General features: G+C 34.3%; 3 protein-coding genes and 1 pseudogene across 3 annotated transcripts; 2 read left to right on the top strand and 2 right to left on the bottom strand.

Annotated features, from left to right (window-relative positions):
• Positions 1-1176: 1176 nt before the first annotated feature.
• On the bottom strand, positions 1177-5820 carry LOC126697771 (probable methyltransferase PMT23). Its single transcript, XM_050394865.1, has 8 exons — positions 5118-5820; positions 4068-4217; positions 3299-3569; positions 3098-3208; positions 2734-2908; positions 2327-2581; positions 1856-2050; positions 1177-1633 (listed from the first exon to the last, which is right to left on the bottom strand). Exons 1-8 carry the CDS (start codon positions 5586-5588, stop codon positions 1429-1431), a joined length of 1833 nt encoding a protein of 610 aa, XP_050250822.1. The 5' UTR covers positions 5589-5820; the 3' UTR covers positions 1177-1428.
• A 1325-nt stretch (positions 5821-7145) lies between these two features.
• Positions 7146-11681, top strand: LOC126697772 (protein MID1-COMPLEMENTING ACTIVITY 1-like). Its single transcript, XM_050394866.1, has 7 exons — positions 7146-7693; positions 9755-10107; positions 10229-10335; positions 10563-10634; positions 10728-10834; positions 10915-11008; positions 11441-11681. Exons 1-7 carry the CDS (start codon positions 7304-7306, stop codon positions 11491-11493), a joined length of 1176 nt encoding a protein of 391 aa, XP_050250823.1. The 5' UTR covers positions 7146-7303; the 3' UTR covers positions 11494-11681.
• A 2193-nt stretch (positions 11682-13874) lies between these two features.
• LOC126697770 (uncharacterized) lies at positions 13875-16536 on the bottom strand. The gene is made up of 2 exons (XM_050394864.1): positions 15009-16536; positions 13875-14629 (listed from the first exon to the last, which is right to left on the bottom strand). Exons 1-2 carry the CDS (start codon positions 16380-16382, stop codon positions 14039-14041), a joined length of 1965 nt encoding a protein of 654 aa, XP_050250821.1. The 5' UTR covers positions 16383-16536; the 3' UTR covers positions 13875-14038.
• LOC126696656 (protein MID1-COMPLEMENTING ACTIVITY 1-like) lies at positions 16423-24861 on the top strand (annotated as a pseudogene).
• The last annotated feature ends 1188 nt before the right edge of the window (positions 24862-26049 follow it).

The following is a 26049-nucleotide window of genomic DNA, read 5'->3' as shown; positions in this document are numbered from 1 at the left end:
AAAACCATGTAACCATCAATGATATAAATAAAATTACCATTTTATCTGCAAAGAAGACCTTGGCTTTTGGGGCTAACCATGTCATATGAACAACTGCTGCATTTCTAGCATTGTTCTCGTTAAGATCAGGATGCCAAATAAGTAGTGATAATATGTACCATATAATTTGTCACATGAAAACCCAACACCTTAGTCCATATAGGAAAGCTTTTTTTTTTTTTTTTTTAAGAAAACATATAGGAAAGCTAATAATAAATCCCGAGCATTTGCATCCAAGTATCTAAAAAAATATCTATTTTACACACTCAAAAACTACTTTATCTATTTTATTACCACAAATCTATATCTATATTGTATCTAAAAACTAAACCGTAACATTTATTGTTAACGTTTTTGTTGAGCCACGTCAACGGCTACATCACCCATCTATTTCCAACTATTTCTCTTTATTTTTTGGCTCTTCTTCTTATTATTAATTTTATACCTTACTATTACATTTCTATCAACCTTTCTCCCTCCCTTTTACCTTTTCATCTCTCCATTACTCTCAACTATAATATCACTCTTATCCCTACCTCTTCTTATTCCCATACTATTGCTATAAACTTGATATTTTCTCTCTCATTCTATACATATGTTCCCACACAAAAAGGTTATTATTCTCTCACTCTCTCTTCTTCCTTTTTTTGGTGGATTTTTTTTTTTTTTTTTTTTTTTTTTTGGTTGTAAAAAAAATACAAGCGAGCACACAAGGGATAGGAGACTAACAAAAATGTCCTGCTCATGTTTAGGTTCGTGAAAGAAAGGTTTAAAAGATGGGGAACATCAGAGAAGCATCACAATGGGCTAATTGACATGTGATGACATCCCCAATAAAAAGGTCCACCTGTGATACTCCAAAGCTCATCATATTCATTGAAATTAATGTTTCTATAACATCTACACTTAGAAATACAAGTTCCAATTCCGTGCTACTTACCCAGTTTTATAAGAGGCAGTCTCACATCCAACTCTTGGAAGGGGACAGATTTGATAATAATAAAAAATTATTCCCACTGTGTAGTAAACTATTAGTTTTTAATAATTACCACAAAAAAGTATTATTGTTTAATATTATAATTAGATTATACAAGAGTAATGAATATAAGAATTGCATACAATAACAAAAGGCTGATCTGAACACAAAATCTCAACTATCACATCATCTCGTCATTGCTACCACAAAGTAATGCCATGTGTATTGAATTGACACTTTGACAAAAATAAAGGACATCAATTTAGATTTAGTTACTAATAAGAGCCTTTGTAATAAAAGTAAAAGGAATGTGTTCTCCTCTTCTTTTTATAATTTTTATCTTTCTTTGTAGTTGTCTATCGAACATATAAAACTAAAAGTAAGATTGTACAGTGGTAAATGATCAGCTCTATTCATGATTTAGTTTCTCCAATTGTGGGACGCCAGAAACCCTTCTTACCAACGAGAAACTGATCCTTATACAGCGTTAGTGACCAATGAAGCGAATGCAAGATAGGACTAAGCTTATTAATAATTTCCATGTTGTCCTGAACCACAATATATCCGCCCGGTCTCAGTATGCGATCCATCTCAACGATCACATCCAAGACATCACATCTGAAAAAATAGCAAATATCTTAGATCACCACATAAAGTCGAACTGAAATATATTGATTTGGGTTTAGCATTTCTTTTCTCTTTTGGGGTAAAAATTTATTTAAGCCAAATAGAGAAACACAATTTTCATATTTCTACTTCCATTCATAAAAAATTTCCATATCAGTTATGAGGTAGCAATCACCATAGGTTAAAGGGCAATGAACCAAACAGTTGTTCTACCTTTGTGTAAGATTTCTGAAGAGAAAGCTGGAATGCAGTAGATCATAAGTTCGAGGATAGGTGTTTAAAGACTCGCACCAATCGTGATAGATTCCAATCAACCCTCTGTCAAATATAATAGATAGAGTATCTGGTACATCAATGGGGATGACATTCATTACCCAGACAGGTAGATCAATAAGTGCTGCAGCAAATCTGGAAAAAGCAAAATCATAAATTCAGTTTAGAGAATAGATGAGGGGTGATCCTGCAGTATGCCATTTACTCCTTGCAGCATAGAAATCCGTGAAGAAAAAAAAGAATGGATTATTTTTAAGGCTAGCTATTAAAATATAGAGCCCACCCCTTGCATCTTCACATTTAAGGAGTGAAAACTGAAAGGGAAAAGCTAGAGACAAATGATTAACTAACAAAACAAACAAAAATGAAGAAAAATGGAGTTGACATATTTGCTAACTTTGTATACTTTACCCTCCATAGTGAGCATTCATATCCATCACATTCCTCACACTTGACCAGTTTATGGTAAGGTCATTCAAATAAACATCTGATACAAGGTCGGACCAATGTTTTGTGTCCTCATAGAACATTTCTTCAGCACCTGATTCAGTTGATAGGCTTGGAGGTTTACTACTAAGCCTCTTGGGCCAGGGCATGGGCCAGCTGACCAAGTTACCCTTACTATCAACCGGAAGCAAAGAAAGACAATGACTGAGAGGCACATACCTACCACAGAAATATAGAAAAGATTAGCACAAATATGGATAAAATTTGAATAGTATTCTAAAAAATTGATTCTCAGGCAATGCGCCAATAGCATTAAAAATAGCTGCAGCAATGTTAATGTGATGGAGAGACAATGTGTTTTGGAAAAATACCATGAACTGTTTTTCCCATCTTTCTGATCACATAATGGTGGATAATTATTATTTTTTCGTTTTTCATAGCAGGAAGGTGAGACAGGCTTTTGGTATATTACAAGCCCAATTCCAGATGAATCAACTGTCCTAGCCACAACTTTCCAGCACATTGATTTGGTCAAAGCCACCATAGCTGCAAGAATCATTAAATAAGAATGTCTAACTTCAATCAACTCAAGCTTTTCTATATCTCGTATTGGTAAATCTTAAAAGGTCAAAAATAAAATTATGAATGTAAAAATATGAATTAATTACAAATCCATCTAAAAAACCATGAATAACTAGAGCAATATAATTAAGAGTGTGAGGTCATATCACAAACCCTTCCATATATTCTGATCTCTTTCATCGTCACGATAGACTGGTGTAGCAGACCACACAAAAAAGCCACCAGGCCTAAGAATTCTGTTGAGTTCCAATAATGGTTTCCCACCTAAGATTTACAACCAAAGAGACACAACACAGTCAATGAATACAAAATAGTACTTCAGAATTAAAAGCGAAAAACAGTTGCACAAAGTACCATCTGCATCCCAGTGAACCCTGCATCGTGCACAATGAATCAAATCATATGCGTTGTCTGGAAATGTCAGCTTTTGTGTTCCAATGACTGACAGAGTAGCAGGAATTCCTCGTTCAAGAGCAAACTGTATCTGAGCTTCATGCTCATCCTTTGGAGCAAATGACATGGTAATAACATTTTTGTCCAGTAAATAGCCACCAAAACTAGCAACACCACAACCAACATCTAATATAACCCGGATGTGCCTCCCCCATTCAACGGTTGGTAAAGTCTAGAGTAACACAATAAATAAAAAAATTCATTCAATAGTCTTCAAGAAAAATGCCATTAATTTCCAATCATAACAGACTCAGTTTTTATATATAAAAATAATCTATCCTACTATGAGAGTTCCACTTTATGCTCCATCAATCGCAGCCTACTGCGCATTCCTTCTTTTTCCTCCTCATAAAGTAACCAAAGTTTAAAATGGGACAAAAGAATCGCACACATGGCATACTGCAGATAATGGAGCATAAAGTGGAACAATAAGAATAGGACAAATGATTTTTATTTGTAAATTGATGAGTAAGACATAAATGAAGGTCAATCCTCCAAAAGAGAGCCAAATATCCTTGTTTTGCACTGGACTTTTGCAAAAATCTCATCACTACCACTTGCATAGTTTGTTTCTATCTTCACACATTCAAGATGGAGAAGAAACAAAAAGATACTAATTTAGCTGGCAAAGTTCATAAGCTTTTAAACTTTAAGCAGTAAAATGGTATACCCTTTGTATAAATTCAACGTAGCTAATAACTCCATCCTTGAATTGAGTGCCACCTCCAGGGAAAACAAGGTAATCACCAGACTTACGCACCCAGTTTTGGTCCTTCTTGTACTCAACAAGCTTTGGGTGAGGGACATTATTATACCATACCTGGGAATAAAAAAACAAAAGAATGCGTCATCATTCTTATCAAATCCAAACAAGAAATTCTGTAATTCAGTCTACCATTAATCAACCTAGACTAGTTATCATTACAAATTCGATTTAGATAAAATAACCACAAGTGATGTATTTTCATTCCGTATTTTATACTCCATAAAATGAGCTCGCATAATAAAAGTCATTTCAGTTTCCAATGAATCAACTGTTATAGCAAAATTTTGCTTATATTGAATCATTTGCCACCAATAGGTAAAGTCTGCTAATGTCCAAGGACAGAGAATCTTTCTTCCAAAATATTTCTGCTCTTTCCATATGTTTTATACAGTTGAGTGGTTTAACAGAGCCCGCAAACTCGAGAACAAGGTAGAGAGAAAAGACTAGTAATGAATTTCGCATTCCAAGCAAACCCTGAGTACCGATTCCTAGTGCATACCCTTAATTTTCTATTCAATTGTTCTCCCTAAATTCCATTTCAAAAGAATGCCTCATCACTCGTCTCGCTAAACCAGATTTCCTTTAAAGGACCAGTATATTTTGCTCTAAAATTAGCTTTAACAAATAAAATTTTCAATACAATTGGCAAAAAAAAAAAAAAAAAAAAAAAAAAAAAAAGCAATTCACCATTTCCTAATAGATTAAGCTTTTGAGACCATTGGTAATTTATCCAATTATAAGTAATGGTTCAAACTCCTAGTCAATGCAGAAACTGAAAGCTTCAAACAAAATTGAGCTTTTCCAATTCATGAAGATCGATCTTTATACTTTATAGCTTCAAAATTAAACTCTTCCCTAAGCATCGAATATGGCATGCAATGCAATTCAGGTACGAAAACGCAGTCATTTTAAAGGAAAAAACAAAAACGACGGAAACAAAAAGTCTCACCTTACCATGTCTCTGCTCTTAGGCCACAGAAGAGGGATCCGATAACCCTTGGGAAGAGGAACCAAGCAACGCGGGTTCGGGTCGGGGCAATGGCGTTCACGGTGCTCCATATGTCTCCGCGCCTTCAACGCCTTGATCGCCTTGAAATTATCCAAACACGGTATGAAATCAACGGCCACGGTTCCTTTACACAGCTTCCAATCAATACGAGGGGAATTCGGATCCGCATTGATCACCGCAACAGCAGCGGGGGCAGCGACGCCGTCGTTTTGCCGAGGCGGAGGCGGAGACGACGGAAGTGAGGATTGAAGAGCTGACGTGGCGGTGGAGGTGGAGGTGGAGGTGGAGAAGAGAAGGTAAGGATTTGATTTGGTGTCGGTGAAGATGAGGAATGCGAAGCAGAGGAGTAGAACTGAGAGGGTCAATATGAATGGGAATTTTCTTTCTTTGATTAGGTTTGGGACTGTGATAGCCATTGTAGAGCAATAGAGAAAGTGTGAGAGAGAGAGAGTTTAGAAGTTTAAAGAAAGGAGCAAGATCTGAGTGAGATTTGGAATGTCGTTACCTGGGGATGGTGGAAGTAACAGAATATTAAGAAAAAAAAGGGAGGCTTTGTAGTTTGTTCCCTAATTTAGCGATTAAAATACTAGTATTCCGCAAAGCTTTGACCTCTGACTCTGAGAGAGAGAGAGGCGCTTTCGCGGTTTAGCCCGTAACTGTGTATTCCACACATGGTCCCTTTATGAGTCTGTGGGATTGTTTAGAAGAACATGTACAATTTGAATTGGGTTGGTTCTGAATTTAAAATAAATTTGAAAGCTGTCGGTCCAGTCTTAAATTGAAAAATTATATCTTGTTTATTTAAACTGGGGGTAGAATAGTTTCTCAAAAAAATAAAACTGGGGGTAGAATCAATTTTAATGTTCTAACTTTTTCTTTATAAAAAAAAAATACATCAATTTTAATGAGAACTTGTACATGAAAATTTGCTAATTTAAACTTTTTTTTTAAGGCTTAAACGCAAAAACTGGTATTTCAATTCTTAGATTTCCATATCTGCCAAATTGGCCCCTAAAAGCTAAGACTAACTTCCATTAGTTCTTATAGGGGAGAAAATCACGTTACCGATCATGTGATTAGTAACATGTATCATTTAGTGACTTTTTTTAAATGCGGGCAGATGATGGCTACAACATATTTCTCTTCATTGCCAATCAATTTGCGTCATTGATTACATGATGGTTAATTGATTTTCTCATTCATATAAACCCAAACCTCTAATGGTATTTTTGCACTTTTTTAAAAATATATATAGACTATATGCTTTTGAAATACGAAAATTTAAGAACTTATTTTTGGAGTAAATGTGCAAAGAATTAAATCTCAAAGAGAGAGAGAGAGAGAGAGGCTAGTTAAGTGTGTTGACTGTAGTTAGGTGGGTTAGGTAAATGGTTATGTGTATGCCCAAAACACATGTTTGCTTCATAAGGTGTCACTTAGTCTAGTTTGGAGGAATTCTTTCATATTGGGTTGCAGCCAAACTTTATCTAACCAAACATTAATACAAACAAGTAACAATTAAGGTTATAACTTGGTTGCACTTTTTCATTTTAGGTTAAATATCAATCATCTTAATCATGTGATGTAATATAGGACACTATTGCTAACACATCAATCAAGTAACAATTTAACAATAGAATATATTAAAGATACTACTATTTTACTACAAAAATTTACAAAGCATAATATTAATGGTAATTGATAGGTTACATCAAGCATAGTGAAAACCAAATTATTAATTTTTTTTTTTATATTTTTAAAAGTTGATATATTTTTTATTTTTTATTTTTATAAAATAAAAATTGAGAGATTGAGTTGAGATATAAGTATTCAAATTTGTAGTCCCTATCATTATTCATTAATCATTACTTAACAATACACAACTATTAACATTTAACACATCAAAAAGAGAGAGAAAGCAGGCATAAATTAACAAGAGGGGGGGAAGGAAAAGATAAAGTAAAGACTCATTCATTCATTCATCCCAAAAGAAAAAGAAAGAAGGAAAAGCAACAAAACACCTAAAACAAGATAGCTAGAATAACAAACAGGAACCCAATCAATAAGTTACTTCTATAAACTCTTTCTTCTCTGTGTGGCTATATATCACTTCCTATTACACCGGAGCAACATGCTGAGCTATGCACAAGCACTACCATCATCAGGAGTGGACGCCTTAGACCTAAGCAATATGATCATATCATCAGCTCAAAACACCACCACACACCGCAAGAACTGCGAGCAACTAGTGGAGCACGTGAGGCTGATAGGGAACCTGTTGGAGAAGCTGAAATCAACGGACCTGATGAACTTGCCGGCGACGAAGGAACCGTTGGATGGTTTGGAAGAGGCACTGAGGAAAGCACTTGAGTTGGTGGAAAGTTGCAGAGAGAAGAGCTACCTTTACATGCTTGCCATGGGGTGGAACGTAGTGTATCAGTTCCGCCAAGTCCAAGCTGATATTGATCGCTATCTTCGTCTCGTGCCGTTGATTTCTTTGGTCCAAGAGTTTCGCATGCAGGTAATAATCAACGAAAATTATTATGTGTTTTTTTTTTTTTTTTTTTGGGTTTTTTACGTTAAAAACAAAATTTTCATCCATAAACTCTAGCCAAAATTTGATTTTTCATTATTCAAACTTAAAAAGTTATAATTTCTCAAAAAATTAAGAATAGTAATTTGACATTTTATCTACATGACATTAAAATTTTGGAATTTTGCATAGAAAAAAAAATAAGAATTCGAATTTTAATGTGGTACGCGAAAAAAGTTTGTGACTTGAAGACTTTAGATAAATGGAAAAACGTTTTTTTTTTTTGTAAAAATAAAATTTTAATTTTAAAGTAAGGATTAAAAACGAACAAAATTTTGTAGAAAAGAAAAATTTATCATTTAATTTATTTAAAGTAGAAAAGGGTCTTACACTCCTAATTAATTCCATGAATATTCTAATCAAGAAGGTATGAAACGAGGAATATTTGTCAACTTAATGTCGGTGATTGGCTCTTTTTCTTTTTCTTTCTTTTGGTTATGCTTCTCGTTTCGAAAGTAGCGGGCATTCATTTCTCAAACTTTCACTTTTTCTTTCGGAAAGGCAAACCTAGAAGTCTCTGGAGAGTAGAGAGTTTTTGGTTTTTTACGTGTTAAGATAATATGGGAACAAATGAACTAAAGCTTAGATTTTCATTACTACTTGGAACTTAAGCTCTAGTAGATGTATTTCATATAAAGGAGAAGTTAGAGAACTCTTATAACAACTAATAAGGAAAAGGCACCTAAGGAAACTAATTCACTTCACTAGACTCCAGTAGATGTTGCATTAATCTATGTTAGCATTTATTATTGCTACACTCTTATTTAGTCATATCAACGTAGTATTTCAGTCAATTTGAGTCTATTTCAGTACATTCGGTCCTATTCGGTCTATTAGGTCCATTTCGGCCCGGTTGGATCTATTGGTCGATTTTGGTCCATTTCAGTCCATTTGGTCTATTTTGATCTATTTGGTTTATTTCTGTTATTTCAGTTTATTTCGGTCCATTTAAGTTTATTTCGGTCCAGTTTGGTCTATTCAGTCCACTTCAGTCATTTGGTTTATTTAGTCCACTTCATTCAATTTTGGTTCATTTGAATCCACTTCGGTCCACTTGGTCAATTTTGGTCCATTATAGTCCATTTGGCCTATTTAGGTCCACTTCAGTCCATTCAGTCCACTTCAATGATACTTTGGGAGGAAAGGTTTGTGTAAAAAAAGCCGTTGCTTGAAATTTTTTTAAAGAAGAAACTTCATTGACAATTATGCAACATTCTCAGCATAATGTTGGTAGGATCTTGATAACATTAAATTTTTTTTTTTATGTTATTAAAGTTGTATTTTTTTTTTCTAATATAAGTAATGAATTTACTAATATCTACTTCCTCTTTATGCCATTTAAGATGCATAAAGGATAAACTATTTGTAAATTGTAAGTAGTACTAAAAAAAAATTCCAATCATACATTACATTATTTAATATCTCGCCTTATATAATAATTGAATGTAAAATATATTATGTTTTGTCGGAAAAAAAAATACAAAATTTAAAACACTTTTAATCCAAATAAAAAATATAGATAGCTTAATTACTTTTAAAATTTTAATATATTATATCAACTATATTTTGTTAAAATAATCATAATATTTTAAGAATAGTTTGAAATTGACACTTATAAATCTCATCTATCTATTATTTTTATTTTTTTGAGAGAGAGTTTTATGAGCGAACGTCATAGGTTAAAACTCTCTAAAAAAAATCTATTATTTTCATTATTTACTTAATAAAATTAATAAATTATGAAATTTTTTCACGTATCTTGTGGCTCTACTACTAGTTTACATATAAAGTAGAAATCAGACAACTCTTATTGAGTAACAAGGATTGTTGTATCTATTAAATTATAAAAAATAATAAACTTTTTGTCTCTCCCATTGGGCCCATGAAAATTTGGAAATCAAATAGGGGATAATTCTTTATCAAGCATTTGATTCATTCTACGCGAATTAATCAGTATTTAACCAATTAGTGTTGCAACAATGAACTCAGGATATAAAGGAAGGATTGCAGGCGATTGAAGAAGATCAAAGGGAATACACCCTCGAAGAAGAAGATATGGAAGCCCAAAATGTTATAATCAAACCTGATCGGACAAAGAGAGATGCTAATGTACTGGAGAAGTCGTTGTCTCGTAGGTATCCTGACTTGGAATTTCATGAAGCACTCCATGAAGAGAAAGACAAATTAAACATTGAATTGCAGCGATCACAAACAAATAATGACCCCGATCAATGCCGGGTGATTGAACACCTCATTGATGTAACAGAAAATGTTGTAAATGTGCTACCTGGTAAGAAGATCACAAAACTTCTTGCCAATGAACCAACTTATGTGATATCAGGGTAAGTGAAAGGCATGAGTGAGTAGTAGTGAGACTCGTTATTTATTTATTTATTTTTGGTTATGGTAACCTCTTTAAGTCTTAGCCAAATTATCAAGAAGCTTCATGAAATTATGCCACAGGTATGTATCCAATGTAAATTCCAGCTATGGAGACCCCGGATTAAAGCCAGAAGATCAAAGTCAATGGCAAACTGATCTTTTCGATTGTTGCAGTGAACCTTGTCTAAGTTAGTACACTAAACCCCTTTTTTTTTCCCCTGATTAGAGTAGACATTGCATGATGGTCCATGAATATATTACATGTTACTATTATGGAGATCCAAGATGAGAGTTGGGATCTAACCAATATATATACATGCGAAGTCATGTCTGTATATGCGGGCTAGGATTTTAGCACGTTAGATTCTTATGAAATATTTAAGATCAACAATTAGGTTTTCCTATTTTGTTACAGGCTTCAAGACCTTCTTCTATCCTTGTGGAACATTTTCATGGATAGCTAACTTGGTGTCAAAGGGAAAAATATGTAAGCTTGTAAAACATTGTAATGGTATTATCATAACTTCATAACTAATGTGCTAGTTGTTAACATGAATTGTACATCCATTCTTGAGTACAGCTCGTGAACGCGCAATCAATGATCTAATGTCATACTCCCTCTTCTGTGGTTGTTGCTGCTATAGTTGTTGCATTAGAAGGAAATTGAGGGAGCTTTTTAACATAGAGGTACTTCCTTGGCCATCAAAGATATGCTTTAGTATGCAGGACAAAACATTAGCCTAATATTATCTTGTTTTATTTCGTAGGGAGGTTCATGTGATGACTTCTCAACTCATCTCATGTGTTGCTGCTGCGCACTAGTTCAAGAGTGGCGTGAGCTCGAAATTAGGGGCTTCGATGGTAGGTGCAATACAATAATTGGCTACATCTTCAGAACTACTTTCATATAGGGAATTTCTTTCCCAGCAAATAGAGCACTTGAAAACAATTTTGAGAAAAATGTGGATTTTAATAAACTCAAAAGATATTTCCATGTCCCATGACCCAGATAATCCAACAGGCTTTATCCATTTGCTCTCCCATTTAAACCCATAAATTTAGGATGGTAAAACAAGTTAGGCTAGTCAAAAAAGGCCTTTTAAGGCAGTATCTATCATTAGACTCGGAAGGTAAATGACCTAATCTAAAACATCTACTTCTGACTTAAATCACTTCTCATTCCTCTAAACCAAGCTATTTGAGGTTGACTTAAGCAACCTACTAAACTCATTAGCCAAGTTATGCTTGAGAGGTTTTTCTACACCTTTTAACTGCAAATTCAACCCTATGCAGGTTGCCAAGGAAGAAAGATGATTCCTCCACCATACCAATTTATGAAGCCCTGAATCCCCTATGCAATGGCTGTCTATCAATTCTACTTGTGTACCAATTGTAGTTATAAGAATTATACATAAAAAGAAAGAGTGAGATCTGTAGAGCATATAGGAAAAGGTAGCTTAGAAGTCATGTATCAACTCATCCAAACTAAATGAACATGACATGGCAAAATATAAAGGTTTTCTTTTAGAGCTTATATCATGACATGACCATGCTGACGTACTATCAAAGATGCATTATCAAATGGAGATCAGACATAATTTTATGAGTAAAAAGCCAAGGTGCGTCTTCTTTTATTTAAGAAGTGATTGCTCTGCAACATAAGATTTTCAATCACAATTTATATTGATCTACTTTTCTATGCAAATATATGTAATATTTCTCCACAGAACATAAACTTGAAGCAATAACTACAAAATGACACCTACTTCCCTAAGTACTTATTCAAGCGAACACTGTACACAAGTTAGTGATGTTGTGTTTGGAGTATGACCTCTATGCAATCCAAATACAGATTATACAACATCACTCTCCCCACTTCCAATACTTGAGGTTTAAAACTACTGGTCAGGAACAGGGTTTAAACTAGCAAACTCAAGTCATGACACTGCATTTTCTGTTTTAGCAATGGAAGCCTTCCATAATTGAATTTGGCTAGAAGGAACAGCTGGCTGTCGATGAAAATCTTGTTAAGAAGGCAATGCCAACCAGGAAAAAGAAAGTAAGAATATCTCCTTCCTTTCTTGAAGAATTTAACAACAATTTATCTTTGTGAGAATTTTAATCATCATTCCCCAAAGAGGAGCCAATGCAAAAGCAGTGATAACTTACTGGTCATAGAAGGTTTCTACTCCGGTGTTTCCAGCTTTAACTTGCAAACTTGATTATAATTGAAATTTAGAATAGGATAAACTTTTTTTTTTTTTTTTTTTTTTTTTTCTGAAGAGAGGCAAACAATAAAATAAATTCTACAATCAGCATATGACAAGTGCTTATCTCTTTGAGTATTAGGTTTGGATTATATTAGTACCATAAAACTTCAAAGGGACAGAAATCACCGTCACAACTCTATTCAATGAACAAAAAAAAGTTAATGAGCGAACACCAGAAAGACATATTGCACACAATGACTTGTAACCATATAGGCTGATGTGGGAAAGCAAAGTAGATCATATTTTTCATCCAGGCAAGTTCAAGTGAAATGTTTGCATGTATTAAATCATAACAAACAAAGAATGACATATGGTGGTAATTAGAAGATGATGAGTTGGAAGTCTAAATGAAAGAGTTCTCTAAGAATGTGCCATATAGAAGCACCTCATGCTTTTACATATGAGGTTTCTGTTTTTATATATATTGAATGATTATAAAAAGATGATATCAAAGTAATGAATATATGAATGAAAAAAAAGCTTATCTGAACCAACCTAATCATATATGCTGCAGTAAATAAATGCCATATCTATTGAATTCACATTTTGACAAAAATAAGTGACATGAATTCTTCTTCTTTTGCTTTTTCTCAATTTGTTTATTTATTTCTGGTTGTCTATAGAACATATAATCTAGGATTAAGATTTACAGTGGTAAATGATCAGCTTTATTTACCACCTTTGTTCATGCTTCAACCGTTGGATGCCTGCCAACAAAGAACTGATCCTTATAAAGCGCTAGTGACCAATGAAAATGGACATAAATCTTACTCCTAGTTCTATATGTTCTATAGAGGTGCAGGCAAAGCAAGATCTGACTAAGTTTGTTAATTATTTCCATGGTGTCCTAAACTACAATATATTCACCCAGTCTCAATATGTGATTCATCTCAATGACTAAATCTATAAGTTCCAAGGATAGGTCTTAAAAGACTAAGAGTTGTGGCAAAGCTGAAAGAAGTAAAATCTCAAATTTGGTTTAGTGAATAGATGAAGGGTGATCCTGCAGTATGCCAGTGACTCCAAAGATAAAACAAGTGGATTCTATTTAAGGCAAAAAACTAAAGCAATGGAAAAACTGAACACTAATGGTTACCTAATAAAACAAATAAAAAAGGCATTAAATCACTAACATAGAGCATTCATATCCATAACATTCCTCACGCTCATGACTAGTTTATGGCAAGGTTATTCAAATAAACATCTGATACAACATAAGACCAAAGTTTTGTATCGTCATAGAACATTTCTTCATCACCTGATTCAGTTGTAGGCTTGGAGGTTTAATACTAAGCCTCTTGGGCCAGCTGGAGCAGCACCTTCTCACGCAAGCAAAACTTAAAAGTTTCAGTCCATTAAAGCAAATAACAAAGTTTACAGATAACAATAGGTCAAGCATTAGATGATTAGAATACAAAACAAGAGAACATGCATCAATAAGAACAATAACCATAATGTCACACAAACACACAGAACAGTTGTCATATTAATATATTATAAGAGTTTAAGATACAATCATGGAAATTCCCCTACATCAAATACCATCAATTAGACAAAACAGAAAGAAATCCCAAGTCTATTGGTCATTAGCATCATCAGGTCTGGTTTGGTAGGGTGGCATCTACGACAAGGACAGGGTCTCCATCCTATGGGAGGTATCTCCAGATTGATTGCTGACTAGTGGCTCAGTAGGCTGAGAAGATGAGGGAACAGAAGATGTCACCGGTCGAGGCTCAAACGGATCAGCAATAGCCTGAAATCTCTGATCATCAAAAAACCGCGAAATCCATGACTGGTAAAGATCCCTTTGATTGGTGAGCATGGTATTCTCCTTCCTCACTATCTCGTGCTCTCGTTGAAGATCTTGCAGCTGACGTCGTTCCTCAATCAAAGCTTTCCTTGCAACATACCAAGCTATCTTAGTCTGCACAGCTGGGCACTCTTGAGTGAGCATGTGATGCGGCAGCTGCCAAGGAAGCTGGTGATTTATGTGCCTTCTCTCACCTAGCGAACTAGGCCTTGTGGTCATAATGAAGTTATCGTTAATATCATCCTCCACATATTGCAAGAACCAAGCCATCGCCTCCTTCATCCAAGGCTGCACATCGGGGACAGATTGGGGATCAAGATGTGGATCGGATGGCGAGTTTGACATAGGCCCTTTGCCATGCTCAGCACAATTAGGGTCACTCTCATCTCCAAAGTTAAACGACTATACAAAAGTAAAAAGTCAATTACAAGTAAATATTTCAAAAATTATGCATTTGGACAAACTCAAAATTGCAAGACCACGAATGATAAGTGGGGAGGAGCAGGGGTGTTAAGGAACCGCCAAAATATTGTTGAATTCCAACACACAAGGCGAAGTATTGGTATGGTATGAAGATCATGGACTAGGATTAATGGAATGATAAAAAAAGAAACCATAATTTGCAGAGACTTAATGCAATAATAAGCTGTCCACTGAATTAGTTAATAATGTGCACACAGTAATGTTAAATCCCAAGACACAAGTAATGGTATTGTATGCAGAGAAAGAAAAATAATGAAGAAAAGAACAACGGGAGCATGAAAGAAATAGAAATACATACCAGGCCAAGAGAGAAGCAACCATGGATATCCCCAAGATTTCGGGAGCGAGTATTGATGTGATAATGAGCGGAATACAAGAATTTTGCCCTGAAGAATCCGGCGTTACCTTCATCTTCATCGCTACTATATTCATCTTCATCTTCATCTTCACCTTCACCTCGTAAGTGTTTATCCCCGAGGGCCTGAAAGATTACGATGCTAATAACACCTTTTTTGTTATCGTCAATAGCATGATAACCATGCCGATGCTTGAAATGCAGAGGCCTGCCAGACATCACAAAACAAAAGACTCCATTCCCCAAGTGAAGCAAGCTTGATGAGGTAATTGAGGAGTCCAGCTTTGGAGGAAATTTATGGTAAATAGCATCCACAACGGAGCTCAAGTCCTCAGATGGAAAATAAAGAGGGTTCTCTACATCTGCACCCATATTCTCCTCCTCCTCCTTCTCATTTGCATCAGCTAATGGAGTTATTGCAGATACTTTCCTGTTGTAAACTCCATAAAGGGTATACCCTACAAACTCACTCCTCCCTACGAAACTACCAGAGTAGGAAGGCAGGTTTTGGTAATTTATCCATTCACCTCTATTGAGATCATAACAATATAGGCGGTGTTGAAGAACACCATAGCCGAATTGATTATGAAGGAGAACCTTCCTTCCCACAACAGCATGCCCCACCCATTCAGTCTCCTCTGGCTCCGAGTCCTTAATCAAAGGATGAGAAGGAGTTGGCAAAGTGGACCACTTATCAACTTTAGGATCATACACCTCGAACAAAACATGCTTTTTTATATCTGAATTCTTTTCGTCTACATTTTTTAAGAATTTGGATGTGAAAGTGCTTCCAACCACGTAAATCTTCTCATCCACCACAAACCCCAAAGGCTTAGCCTTTCCGGTCTGCATTGGTGTACCATTTATCATCATCAACTTCTTCTTGTTATCATCAGTGGTGGTGTTGGTGTTGGTGGGGTCAAAAACATAGACATCTCTAGGATATCTATCTCGCTTTACATTCTTGTACTTTGTCTTAACATCTTTAGCAACATATGGGTGATCCAAATCATCGTACTCGCCACCAAAGAAGTAAAATTTGGAACCCAGTTGAACGCAGCACATGCCTCGAGGGTATTCACCCCTTTTGAGTTTGAGGATTGGGCTTGGGGTAGTGTTGGGAAGTGGACTTGGGTTATGCATTTCGGCATTTTGTGCTGATTTCGTTGGGGGTGGAGGGAGAGGATTTGGTACAGGAATCTCATACATTGAATACAGGACTGAGGAAGATTCATGGCCAAAAAATACGTACAGCTGGTTCGATTTTGCTGCTGCTGCTGATGATGGCGCTGCACTATCACTCTTTTCCGAAGCCATCACCACGGCGGTTCTGAGTGTTTTGATATGAACTTTGAAGATGTGTTTTATAAAGGTGCAGAGTAATTTGCAAAGGCAACCAGATCAGATGTCAAGTCTTGAACTGAGCTCTCCACAAATTCTTAGTATAAATTGGTTCTCAAGAAGCAAAAAGCAAAAGAAAGTGACAATTATGTATGTCCTACATAAAGGGAGCTAACTAGTGGTCACCACATTCACACATACACGCTTCTGCCTTTCTAAGCAAGTAAAGACTCATGTCACTCAAGTCAAGATTCTCCCCCCCAAGAAAAAACATAAAAAAAGACTCAAAAAGACTGTCAAGCCTGAAATTCCCGTTTCATCAACAATATCTTTTACAATAAATTTTTCAATTATTAAATTTTCAAGTTATTATTTATTTTCATTTAGCCCATTATTAGCTTCATTTTCTGGTTTATCATTTCAATTGGTTGTGACAAATTTTGTGAAAAAAAAAAAAAAGTTTCTAGACTACTTGCTAGAAGAAACCTTAAAGTATCCACTAATTTTTTTTTTCTTTCTCTTCCATCTTTTTACATTAGCATAGTTTCAAACTTCTAAGTTTTGCTATAATCTCAAATTTTAACTACTTAAAGGAATAGAGGAAGAAAAGTTGAATACTTGAATTGTACATAATTTTTTAAAAATATTCAAGATTGTGAGATACATATACAACTTTGTAGGTATTTTGTTATATTCTTCATTACACTTTTATATTATTTTGTAAAGATATAAATTACAATTTTAACTTTGTGCATATAAATTAATTTCTCAATTTAATTATCATTAACTATTTTCATCGAAAACAATTGAGTAAAATTAAACTAGGTATAAACAAATAAGTTAAAGTTTATGTGTCTATTAATTTGTGTGTGAAAATTACATTAGCTTTTTAGTTTGTTATTAATATTAAATTAATAGTTTTAGATTAATTTTACTTTCAGTCTTATCTTTTAATCTTGCTTTTTTTAACTAAAATTTTAGTTCCGCCATTAGTCCTAATCATGTGAGGCAATAGCATACCATAAGTACATAACACTAGTATTAGCACATCAACCAAGTAATAGATTTGGTGTGTAGAAGGATGAATTTTTTTGGGGTTTGGATTGCTTCCAGTACTTTTTAAAAGATAAAGTCCTTTTGTTTTAATGAAAGACTATCACATCACCCACTAACTAAATAAAATGTGGGGATTAAAACTTACTATCTCTTATCATTGTATATTTAAATCAAAATGACATATCCAGTTAAAAAAGTACTGAAAAGAAGCCAAACCCAATTTTTTTTAACCTAAACATTTCAAAATCTCCCAGCCCTTCCGGTGTGAATGGAACATGGTAATTGGAAAAAAAAAAGATCATCTTTCCAAGTCATGGGAAGAAAATTCTAAGAAATAGGTTTGTCGCTGCTACTACTTCCTAGCAATGGAGTAGTTGACCTATTGAGGCAAGTCTTCTGGGCCGGACATGAGGAAAGAGAGGGGCAGATGATATGAAATGAGGAACATTTGTCAAATTAATATCGGTGTGAATGTGATTTGATTCTTTTTCTTTTTATTATTCCTTTTGGTTCTTATTTTTGTTTGGCAAGTAGCGGGCATAGATTTCTCAGAACTTTTCACCTTTTCTTTTGGAAAAGGCGAGCCTAGATTCCTGGAAGACCTTGGAGAGGACGGTTTTTGAAACCTTAGGCATTAAGATTTAAGATAGAGAAAGTAATACCATACAAAAAATTTGTCAAATTATTTGTTTATTGATGTCCTAGATTATTAGTAGTAGGGGAAAGTGATATCCGTAATGAATTTAGATAAAAATTAATAAGTTTGTCGGTTCAACTAGTATGAAAAATATTTTTAAATTTTTTTTGTGTAAATAACATTTTCTAAGATGTAAACAAATGAACCAAAGCTTAGATTTTCATTAGTATTTGGGAGTTGGGACCGAAGCTCTGTTAGATGTATTTTATCAAAAGATTTGATGGGTTTAAAAATTGCTTATTTCTAGTATTATATTTGTATAGTGTTTATCAAAATATCTAGTTTTTAGTAAATTTATATTTTTTTTGAAAAAAAAAGAGGCTCTATGCTGGGTCCAGGAAAATTTGGAATTGAGATGTGGGCCAAGTCTTTTATCAAGCATTTGATCCATTCTACGTGAATTAAGTAGCTAATCAATTAGTGTTGTAACTTGTAACAATGAATACAGAATTTAAACGAAGGATTGCACGCAGTTGAAGAGAATTAAAGGAAATAAATACAACCTCGAAGAAAATGATATGGAGGCCCAAAATGTTATGCTCAAAACTGATAGGATAAAGAAAGATGCGGATGTATTGGAGGGGAAAAATGGGCTTTTGCTGATGTGCATGAAATATATACGATTAAGTACTCACATATCTATATATTTAGCTTTATTTTTATGTTATTTTGTGACTGAATATATAATATCTTTGTGTTGTAGGTAACAAGGGTTTTACATGCAAAGTGGGACTAGCGAATTAAATGAAGCCAACTTACATCCAATCAGACATAAATTCAAGAGAAGACAAAAAAATAAAGAATAAGAAGTGACTCCCTACTCAATCTGACGTGGTAAAAGTGTTAAGGAAACATTTAATCATGAGGTAGTGGAGTCAACGTGTGAAGTAAAATGAAAAAAATAAAATGCAAGAATAAAGAATTAAGACTAAAGAATAAAGAGAAGTGGCCTGGAGACACGTGAAGGAGCAAGGAAAAGAAAGAAAAAGAAACATGGGCTTGCTTTCGTGGACCCATACGTGGACTTGGGCTTTCGTCTTACTCCACCGAACCACAAATAAGAGAGGCTCTAGGTTACTGTAGGTTTTCCTGGAGCCTTTAGGTCGGCTGTATGTGGGTTGGGGTGGCAAATGGGTGGGTTGGGTCATAGATGGGTTAGATGTATAATTACCCATTTATCCATTTATGACCCGTTTATATATAAATTAATTATCCATTACTAACTCAACTCATTTAATTAATAACCCACTCATTTAATCCAATATGACCCAAATACCTCTAAAATTACTTGAATACCCTCTTGACCTCCAAAATACCCATAAATACCTAAAATGATGCAAATACTCCTAATCTTCCAAAATTACCAATATACCCTTGGACATCCAAAATTATCCCAAAAATCTCTAAAATTATCCCAAAATACCCATGAAACCTCTAAAATGACCAAAATACCCCTGATATCTCTAAAATCACCAAATATGCTTAAAACCACTAAAATGACCAAAATACCCCCTAAAACCCAAAAAATGACCAAAATACCCCCAAAACTCAAAAAATGACCAAAATACCCTCGAAACCCAAAAATTACCAAAATACCCTCCAAAACCTAAAAAATGACCAAAATACCTCCAAAACCTAAAAATGACCAAAATACCCCCAAAACCCAGAAAATGACCAAAATACCCTTAAAACCCAAAAAAAATGACCAAAATACCATCAAAACCTAAAAATGACCAAAATACCTCCGAAACTCAAAAAATGACCAAAGTACCCCCAAAACCCAAAAACGACCAAAATACCCTTGAAACCCAAAAAATTACCAAAATACCCCCGAAACCCAAAAAATGACCAAAATACCCCGAAACCCAAAAAATTACCAAAATACCCCCAAAACCTAAAAATGACCAAAATACCCCTAAAACCTCAAAAAAATACCAAAATACCCTCGAAACTCAAAAAATACCAAGTACCCTTGTAACCTAAAAAATGACCGAAATACCCTCGAAACCTAAAAATGACCAAAATACCACCGAAACCTAAAAAATTACCGAAATACCCCAAAACCTAAAAATTACCAAAATACTTCTGAACCCTAGAAATTTACCGAAATATCCCTAAAACTAAAAGATGACAGAAATGCCCTCGTAACCTAAAAAATGGCTAAAATACCCTTAGAATCTAAAAGATGATCAAAATAACCCCGAAACCTAAAAAATTACCGAAATTCCCTTGAAACCTATAAAATGAATGAAAGACTCTTAAAACCTTTAATTTGTCAAAAATATCCTTGAAACATCCAAAATACCCTGAAACCTCTATTTCGGTAATTTTAGATGTTTTAGGTGTATTTTGGTCATCTTACATGTTTAGGGGCATTTTGGTCATAATTTGGGTTTCATGGGTTTTTATCAATTATTATTTTAGGTTTTGGGATTATTTTGGTCATTTTTTTTAGGTTTTTGGGGGTATTTCAATTATTTTTTAGGTTTTAGAGGTATTTCGGTCATTTTTTAGGTTTAGGGCGTATTTTGGTAATTGTTAGGTTTTGGGAGTATTTTGGTCATTTTTTTAGGTTTAGGGCGTATTTTGGTAATTGTTAGGTTTTGGGGGTATTTTGGTCATTTTTTTAGGTTTTTGGGGTATTTTGGTCATTGTAATAGGTTTTGGGGTTATTTTAGTCATTTTTTAGGTCTTAGGGTATTTTAATCATTTTACAAGCTTCAGAGGTATTTTGGTCATTTTTTAGGTTTCGGGAGTATTTTTGATAATTTTAAGGTTTCAAAGGTATTTCGGTCATTTTTAAGGTTTAGGGGGTATTTTGGTCATTTTTTAGGTTTACGAAGCATTTTGGTTATTTTTTGGGTTTTTAGGGTATTTTGGTAATTTTTGGGTTTTGGGGATATTTTGGACATTTTAAAGGTTTTTTGGGGGGGGGGGGGGGTATTTTGCTCATTTTAGAGGTTTTGGAGGTATTTTTCTCATTTTGTGGATTTTGGGGGTATTTTGGTCATTTTTTGGGTTTTGAGGGTATTTTGGTCAGTTTTTGGGTTTTGGGGATATTTTGGACATTTGAGAGGTTTTGAGGGGTATTTTGCTCATTTTAGAGATTTTGGAGGTATTTTGGTTATTTTGTGGGTTTTGGGGATATTTTGGTCATTTTTTGGGTTTTGGGGGAATTTTGGTCATTTTTTGGGTTTCGAGGATATTTTTGTCATTTTTTGGGTTTTGGAGGTATTTTGGTCATTTTTAGGTTTTAGGGGTATATTGGTCATTTTTTGGGTTTTGGGAGTATTTTGGTCATTTTTTGGGTTTCAGGGGTATTTTAGTTATTTTTTTGGGTTTTGGAGGTATTTTGGTCATTTTTATGTTTCGGGGGTATTTTGGTAAGTTTTTGGGTTTTGGTGGTATTTTAGTAATTTTTAGGTTTTAGGGGTATTTTGGTCATTTTGTGGGTTTTGGGGCGTATTTTGGTCATTTTTTGGGTTTTGAGGGAATTTTGGTCATTTTTTGGGTTTCGAGGGTATTTTTGTCATTTTTTGGGTTTTGGAGGTATTTTGGTCATTTTTAGGTTTTAGGGGTATTTTGGTCATTTTTGGGGTTTTAGAGGTATTTTGGTCATTTTTTGGGTTTTGGGAGTATTTTGGTCATTTTTTTTGGGTTTCAGGGGTATTTTGGTTATTTTTTGGGTTTTGGAGGTATTTTGGTCATTTTTAGGTTTCAGGGGTATTTTGGTCAGTTTTTGGGTTTTGGTGGTATTTTAGTAATTTTTAGGGGTATTTTGGTCATTTTTTGGGTTTCAGAGGTATTTTGGTCATTTTTTGGATTTTGGGGGTATTTTGGCAATATTTAGGTTTCGGGGGGTATTTTGGTCATTTGTTGGGTTTTGGGGGTATTTTGGTAATTTTCAAGTTTTGGGAGGTATTTTGGCCATTTTTTAGGTTTCGGGGGTATTTTGGTCATTTTTTGGGTTCTGGTAGTATTTAGGATTTGTCTTTAATTAATTGAATACTTGGTTTATTAATTCTTGATTATAAAATTAGATATCTCTTGTGATTTCTCTGTCAATGGATACAATTTATGATTTGATTTTTAAAATTGGATATATCTTGTGATTTGTTTGGCTACGGATACAATTGATGATTTGGTTTTATACTTAAGAAGCGAAAAAGAACATGCTTTAGATTTTTAAACATAAGTTTTAATGATGATATTTTCCATGATAGCAAGATTGATTTCTAGATTATCGTGTAGTGAGTTGGGAAAAATTAATGATCATAAATATATACTGATATGACCTAGAAGGCGGATTCCAAAACCTTAATTCCTTTCCCTTGATTGTTTACATCTTTTTATTGTTTTATATCTTTTGCTTAGTTTAACTATTTGCTTAATTTTATTATATACTTAGTTTATTTAATCTCAGAAAACCAAATTTTATTAAACTAGATTAGGATTAATTTGGTTAAGGTTTAATTAATTTTCCTCTGTCTATTCAAGACCCTGTGAGTTCGACCTCGTTCTTGTTCAACTATACTTCGGTACGGTTCGTACACTTGCAAGTACTTTAAAATTTCACAACATTTGCCCTTATTTTGTAAAAAAACTAGCACAATGTCTCTTTTTTGAAACTATTAAGCACCGTATTCTTGTTTTGAAACTCAATTAAAAAAAATCGAGTTACAAGTGGAACTCAACATTAACAATGTTGAGTTATATGCATATTTTGCCACTTAATTTTAAAATAAAAAATATATATATTTAAGTGAAACTCGACTTGGCTAAAGTCAAGTTTCAATTAAAAATTTACATATAACTCGATTTTGAGGATATTGAGTTTTATATATAACTCGATTTTGTTAAAATCGAGTTTCAAAAATAGGGACACAGTGATTAATAGTTTCAAAACAGGAACATTGTGCTAGATTTTTTTAAAAATAAGGGCAAAAACTCATTTTCCCTTGTATATCGGAGAAGTCATTGTCTCATAGGTATCCTAACTTGGAATTTCATGAAGCACTCCATAAGGAGAAAGACAAATTAAACATTGAATTGCAGCAATCATGAACAAATAAAGTCCCATAAATACTCAGGGTCTATTTGGATACTGTTTATTTGCTAAAAACTGAAAACTTATTACTAAAAACACTGTAAGAAAATATTTTTTAAACAACCAAAATACTATTCACATGTTTTGTGCAACTTGGCTGGTCCATGAACACTGCCATAGGAACAGTCAAAACACAAACGCAAATGCTGGCAGTAGTACGCAAACACACACCTAGTGAACACTTTATTGATGTAATGGAAAATGTTGTAAATGTGCTACCTGTAAGAAGATCTCAAAACTTCTTGCCAATGAACCAACTTATGTGATATCAGGGTAAGCGAAAAATATGAGTGAGTAGTAGTGAGACTTGATATGGTAGTTTCTTTTAAGTCTTATGATCTGTTTGGTTAGACATTTTGGGAGATTAAAAGAGTGTTTTTAAAACTCAAAATTTTGTTTTGCAAATATAGCTCCTTATAACTTTTTTACAAACACTCATTTTAAACTCAAAATACAGTTTCCCGATAGCTTATACAAACACGCCTTAGCCAAATTAACAAGCTTCATGAAATTCTGCCACAGGTACATATCCAATGTAAATTCCAGCCATGGGGACATTGGATTAAAGCCAGAAGATCATAGTCAATGGCAAACTGATCTTTTTGATTGTTGCAATGAACCTTGTTTAAGTTAGTACACTAACCCCCTTTTCCCTACTTATAGTAGGCATGTTATTATGGAGGTCCATGACAAAAGTTAGGATCTAAGTTCCTCAAAAAAAAAAAAAAAAAAAGTTCTAACTAATATATATACATGCGAGGTCATGTCTGCATATATCATTGACTGCTTAGAAAATTGAATCAAACTTATTACCGTTTGATCTTATCATTTGGATTAGGATTTTAGCACCTCAGAATCTTAAGAAATATTTATGATCACCAATTAGGTATTCTTATTTTGTTACAGGCTTCAAGACCTGGGTCTACCCTTGTGGAACATTTTCGTGGATAGCTAACCTGGTATTAAAGGGAAAAATATATAAGCTTGTAAAACATTGTGATGGGATCATCATAACTAACGTGCTAGTTGTCAACATAAATTGTAAATCAATTTTGAAGTACAGCTCGTGAAAGATCAATCAATTATCTAATATCATACTCCCTCTTCTGTGGTTGATGCTGCTACACTTGTTGCATGAGATGGAAATTAAGGAACTTTTTAACATAGAGGTACTTCCTTGGCCATCAAAGAAGTGCTTTAGTATGCAGGACAAAACATTAGCTTCATACTATCTTTGTTTTGTTTGGTAGGGAGATTCATGTGATGACTTCTCTCACTCATCTCATGTGTTGCTGCTGCGCACTAGTTCAAGAGTGGCGAGCTCGACAGGCTTCGATGGTAGGTGTGCAGTACAACAATTGACTACATCTTCTGAACTCTCTTGTTACTTGTACATGGGGAGTTTCTTTCTCAGCTAATAGAGCACCAGAACACAATTTGTGGAAAATGAGGTTTTTAATAAACTCGAAAGATATTTCCATGTCCCACAACCCAGATACTCAAATCGACTTTATCCATTTACACAAGTTAGGCTTGTGATAAGTGAGGAACTACTTGAACAATCTATCATTGACTCAGAAGATAAATGACCCAATATTTAATATCCTACTTTTGAACTTAATTTACTTAATGCATTTTCCATTTCTAATAAACCATGTTAATTCTCGCTTGACTTGAGCAAAAATAGATTTTGCTCAAGATTTCTCTTTGCATTGTTTAAGGGGGCTTTCTACAACTTTTAACTTTAAATTCAACCCTACGCAGGGTGCCAAAGAAGAAAGATGATTCCTCCACCATACCAATTTCATGAAGCCCTGAATCCCCTATATGATGGCTGTCTGTAAATTCGACTTGCGTACCAGTTGTAGGTATATGGCATATACATGTATTGAGAGTTAGATTTGTATGGCATTACGGAAAAGGTAGTTTAGAAGTATGCATCAACCCATCCAGGCTAAATGAATATTACATGGCAAAAATATAACATGATCATTTAGAGCTTATATCATGACAGAGATAATTGATCACAGCAACAGCAGCGGCAATGACGCCGTCGTTTTGCCGAGGCGGAGGAGAAGACGACAGAAGTGAGGATTGAAGAGCTGACGTGGCGGTGGAGGTGGAGGTGGTGGAAGTAGAGAAGAGAAGGTAAGGATTTGATTTGGTGTCGGTGAAGATGAGGAATGCGAAGCAGAGGAGTAGAACTGAGAGGGTCAATATGAATGGCTTTGAGCCCGTTTGGTCATAGAGTTCAAAAATTGTTGCTTAAAAAGATGTGAAAATTGTAGTTTAACAAGTGTTATTGAAAAACGTGTTTTTAGTGTTTATAAAACAAAAAAATGTGTTTAGTATCATGGTTTAAATAACGTGTTTCAGTATTCAAAAAACATAAAAAATGTGTTTGGTACGTGTGTTTAATTTTGTGAAAAAAACTGAGCAAATGTACAAAATAACAATTTTTAAATCAGGAGAGAGATGAGAGTACAGAGAGGAGAGGAGACAAAGATTAAAAAAAAACTGATCAGGTGGGTCCGAGCACAGTCCAAAAAAGTTGATAAGTAAGTTCAATTTTATTACGGAAGTGCCATCAAAAACATCAGTTTGTTGTTTAAAATCAGCTCCGAGCACATTCCAAAAAATGATGTTCAAAAATGGGTTTTGGAGCAACAATTTCCAAACAACCCTGTTTTGAACTCCGTGACCAAACACATTTTTCCAAATTTTGAACACTAGTGTTTAGTGTTTAAACACTGAACTCTGTGTTTTGAAAAGACAGACCAAAC

This window comes from Quercus robur, chromosome 8 (genome assembly GCF_932294415.1).
Source record: "Quercus robur chromosome 8, dhQueRobu3.1, whole genome shotgun sequence".
NCBI classification, from domain to species: Eukaryota; Viridiplantae; Streptophyta; class Magnoliopsida; order Fagales; family Fagaceae; genus Quercus; species Quercus robur.
This window is presented reverse-complemented; position numbering and strand designations above follow the sequence as displayed.

Excerpts from the sequence above, each read along its gene's own strand:
- LOC126697771 (XM_050394865.1), bottom strand. The coding sequence starts at position 5,588 with ATGGCTATCACAGTCCCAAACCTAATCAAAGAAAGAAAATTCCCATTC. Across the intron at positions 2,909-3,097 it reads AGATCAGAATATATGGAAGG|CTATGGTGGCTTTGACCAAA; the intron begins GTTTGTGATATG and ends TGATTCTTGCAG. Across the intron at positions 2,582-2,733 it reads GATGGGAAAAACAGTTCATG|GTATGTGCCTCTCAGTCATT; the intron begins GTATTTTTCCAA and ends TTTCTGTGGTAG.
- LOC126697772 (XM_050394866.1), top strand. The coding sequence starts at position 7,304 with ATGCTGAGCTATGCACAAGCACTACCATCATCAGGAGTGGACGCCTTA. Across the intron at positions 10,108-10,228 it reads CCAACTTATGTGATATCAGG|GTATGTATCCAATGTAAATT; the intron begins GTAAGTGAAAGG and ends ATTATGCCACAG. Across the intron at positions 10,336-10,562 it reads TTGCAGTGAACCTTGTCTAA|GCTTCAAGACCTTCTTCTAT; the intron begins GTTAGTACACTA and ends ATTTTGTTACAG.
- LOC126697770 (XM_050394864.1), bottom strand. The coding sequence starts at position 16,382 with ATGGCTTCGGAAAAGAGTGATAGTGCAGCGCCATCATCAGCAGCAGCA. Across the intron at positions 14,630-15,008 it reads GTTGCTTCTCTCTTGGCCTG|TCGTTTAACTTTGGAGATGA; the intron begins GTATGTATTTCT and ends ACTTTTGTATAG.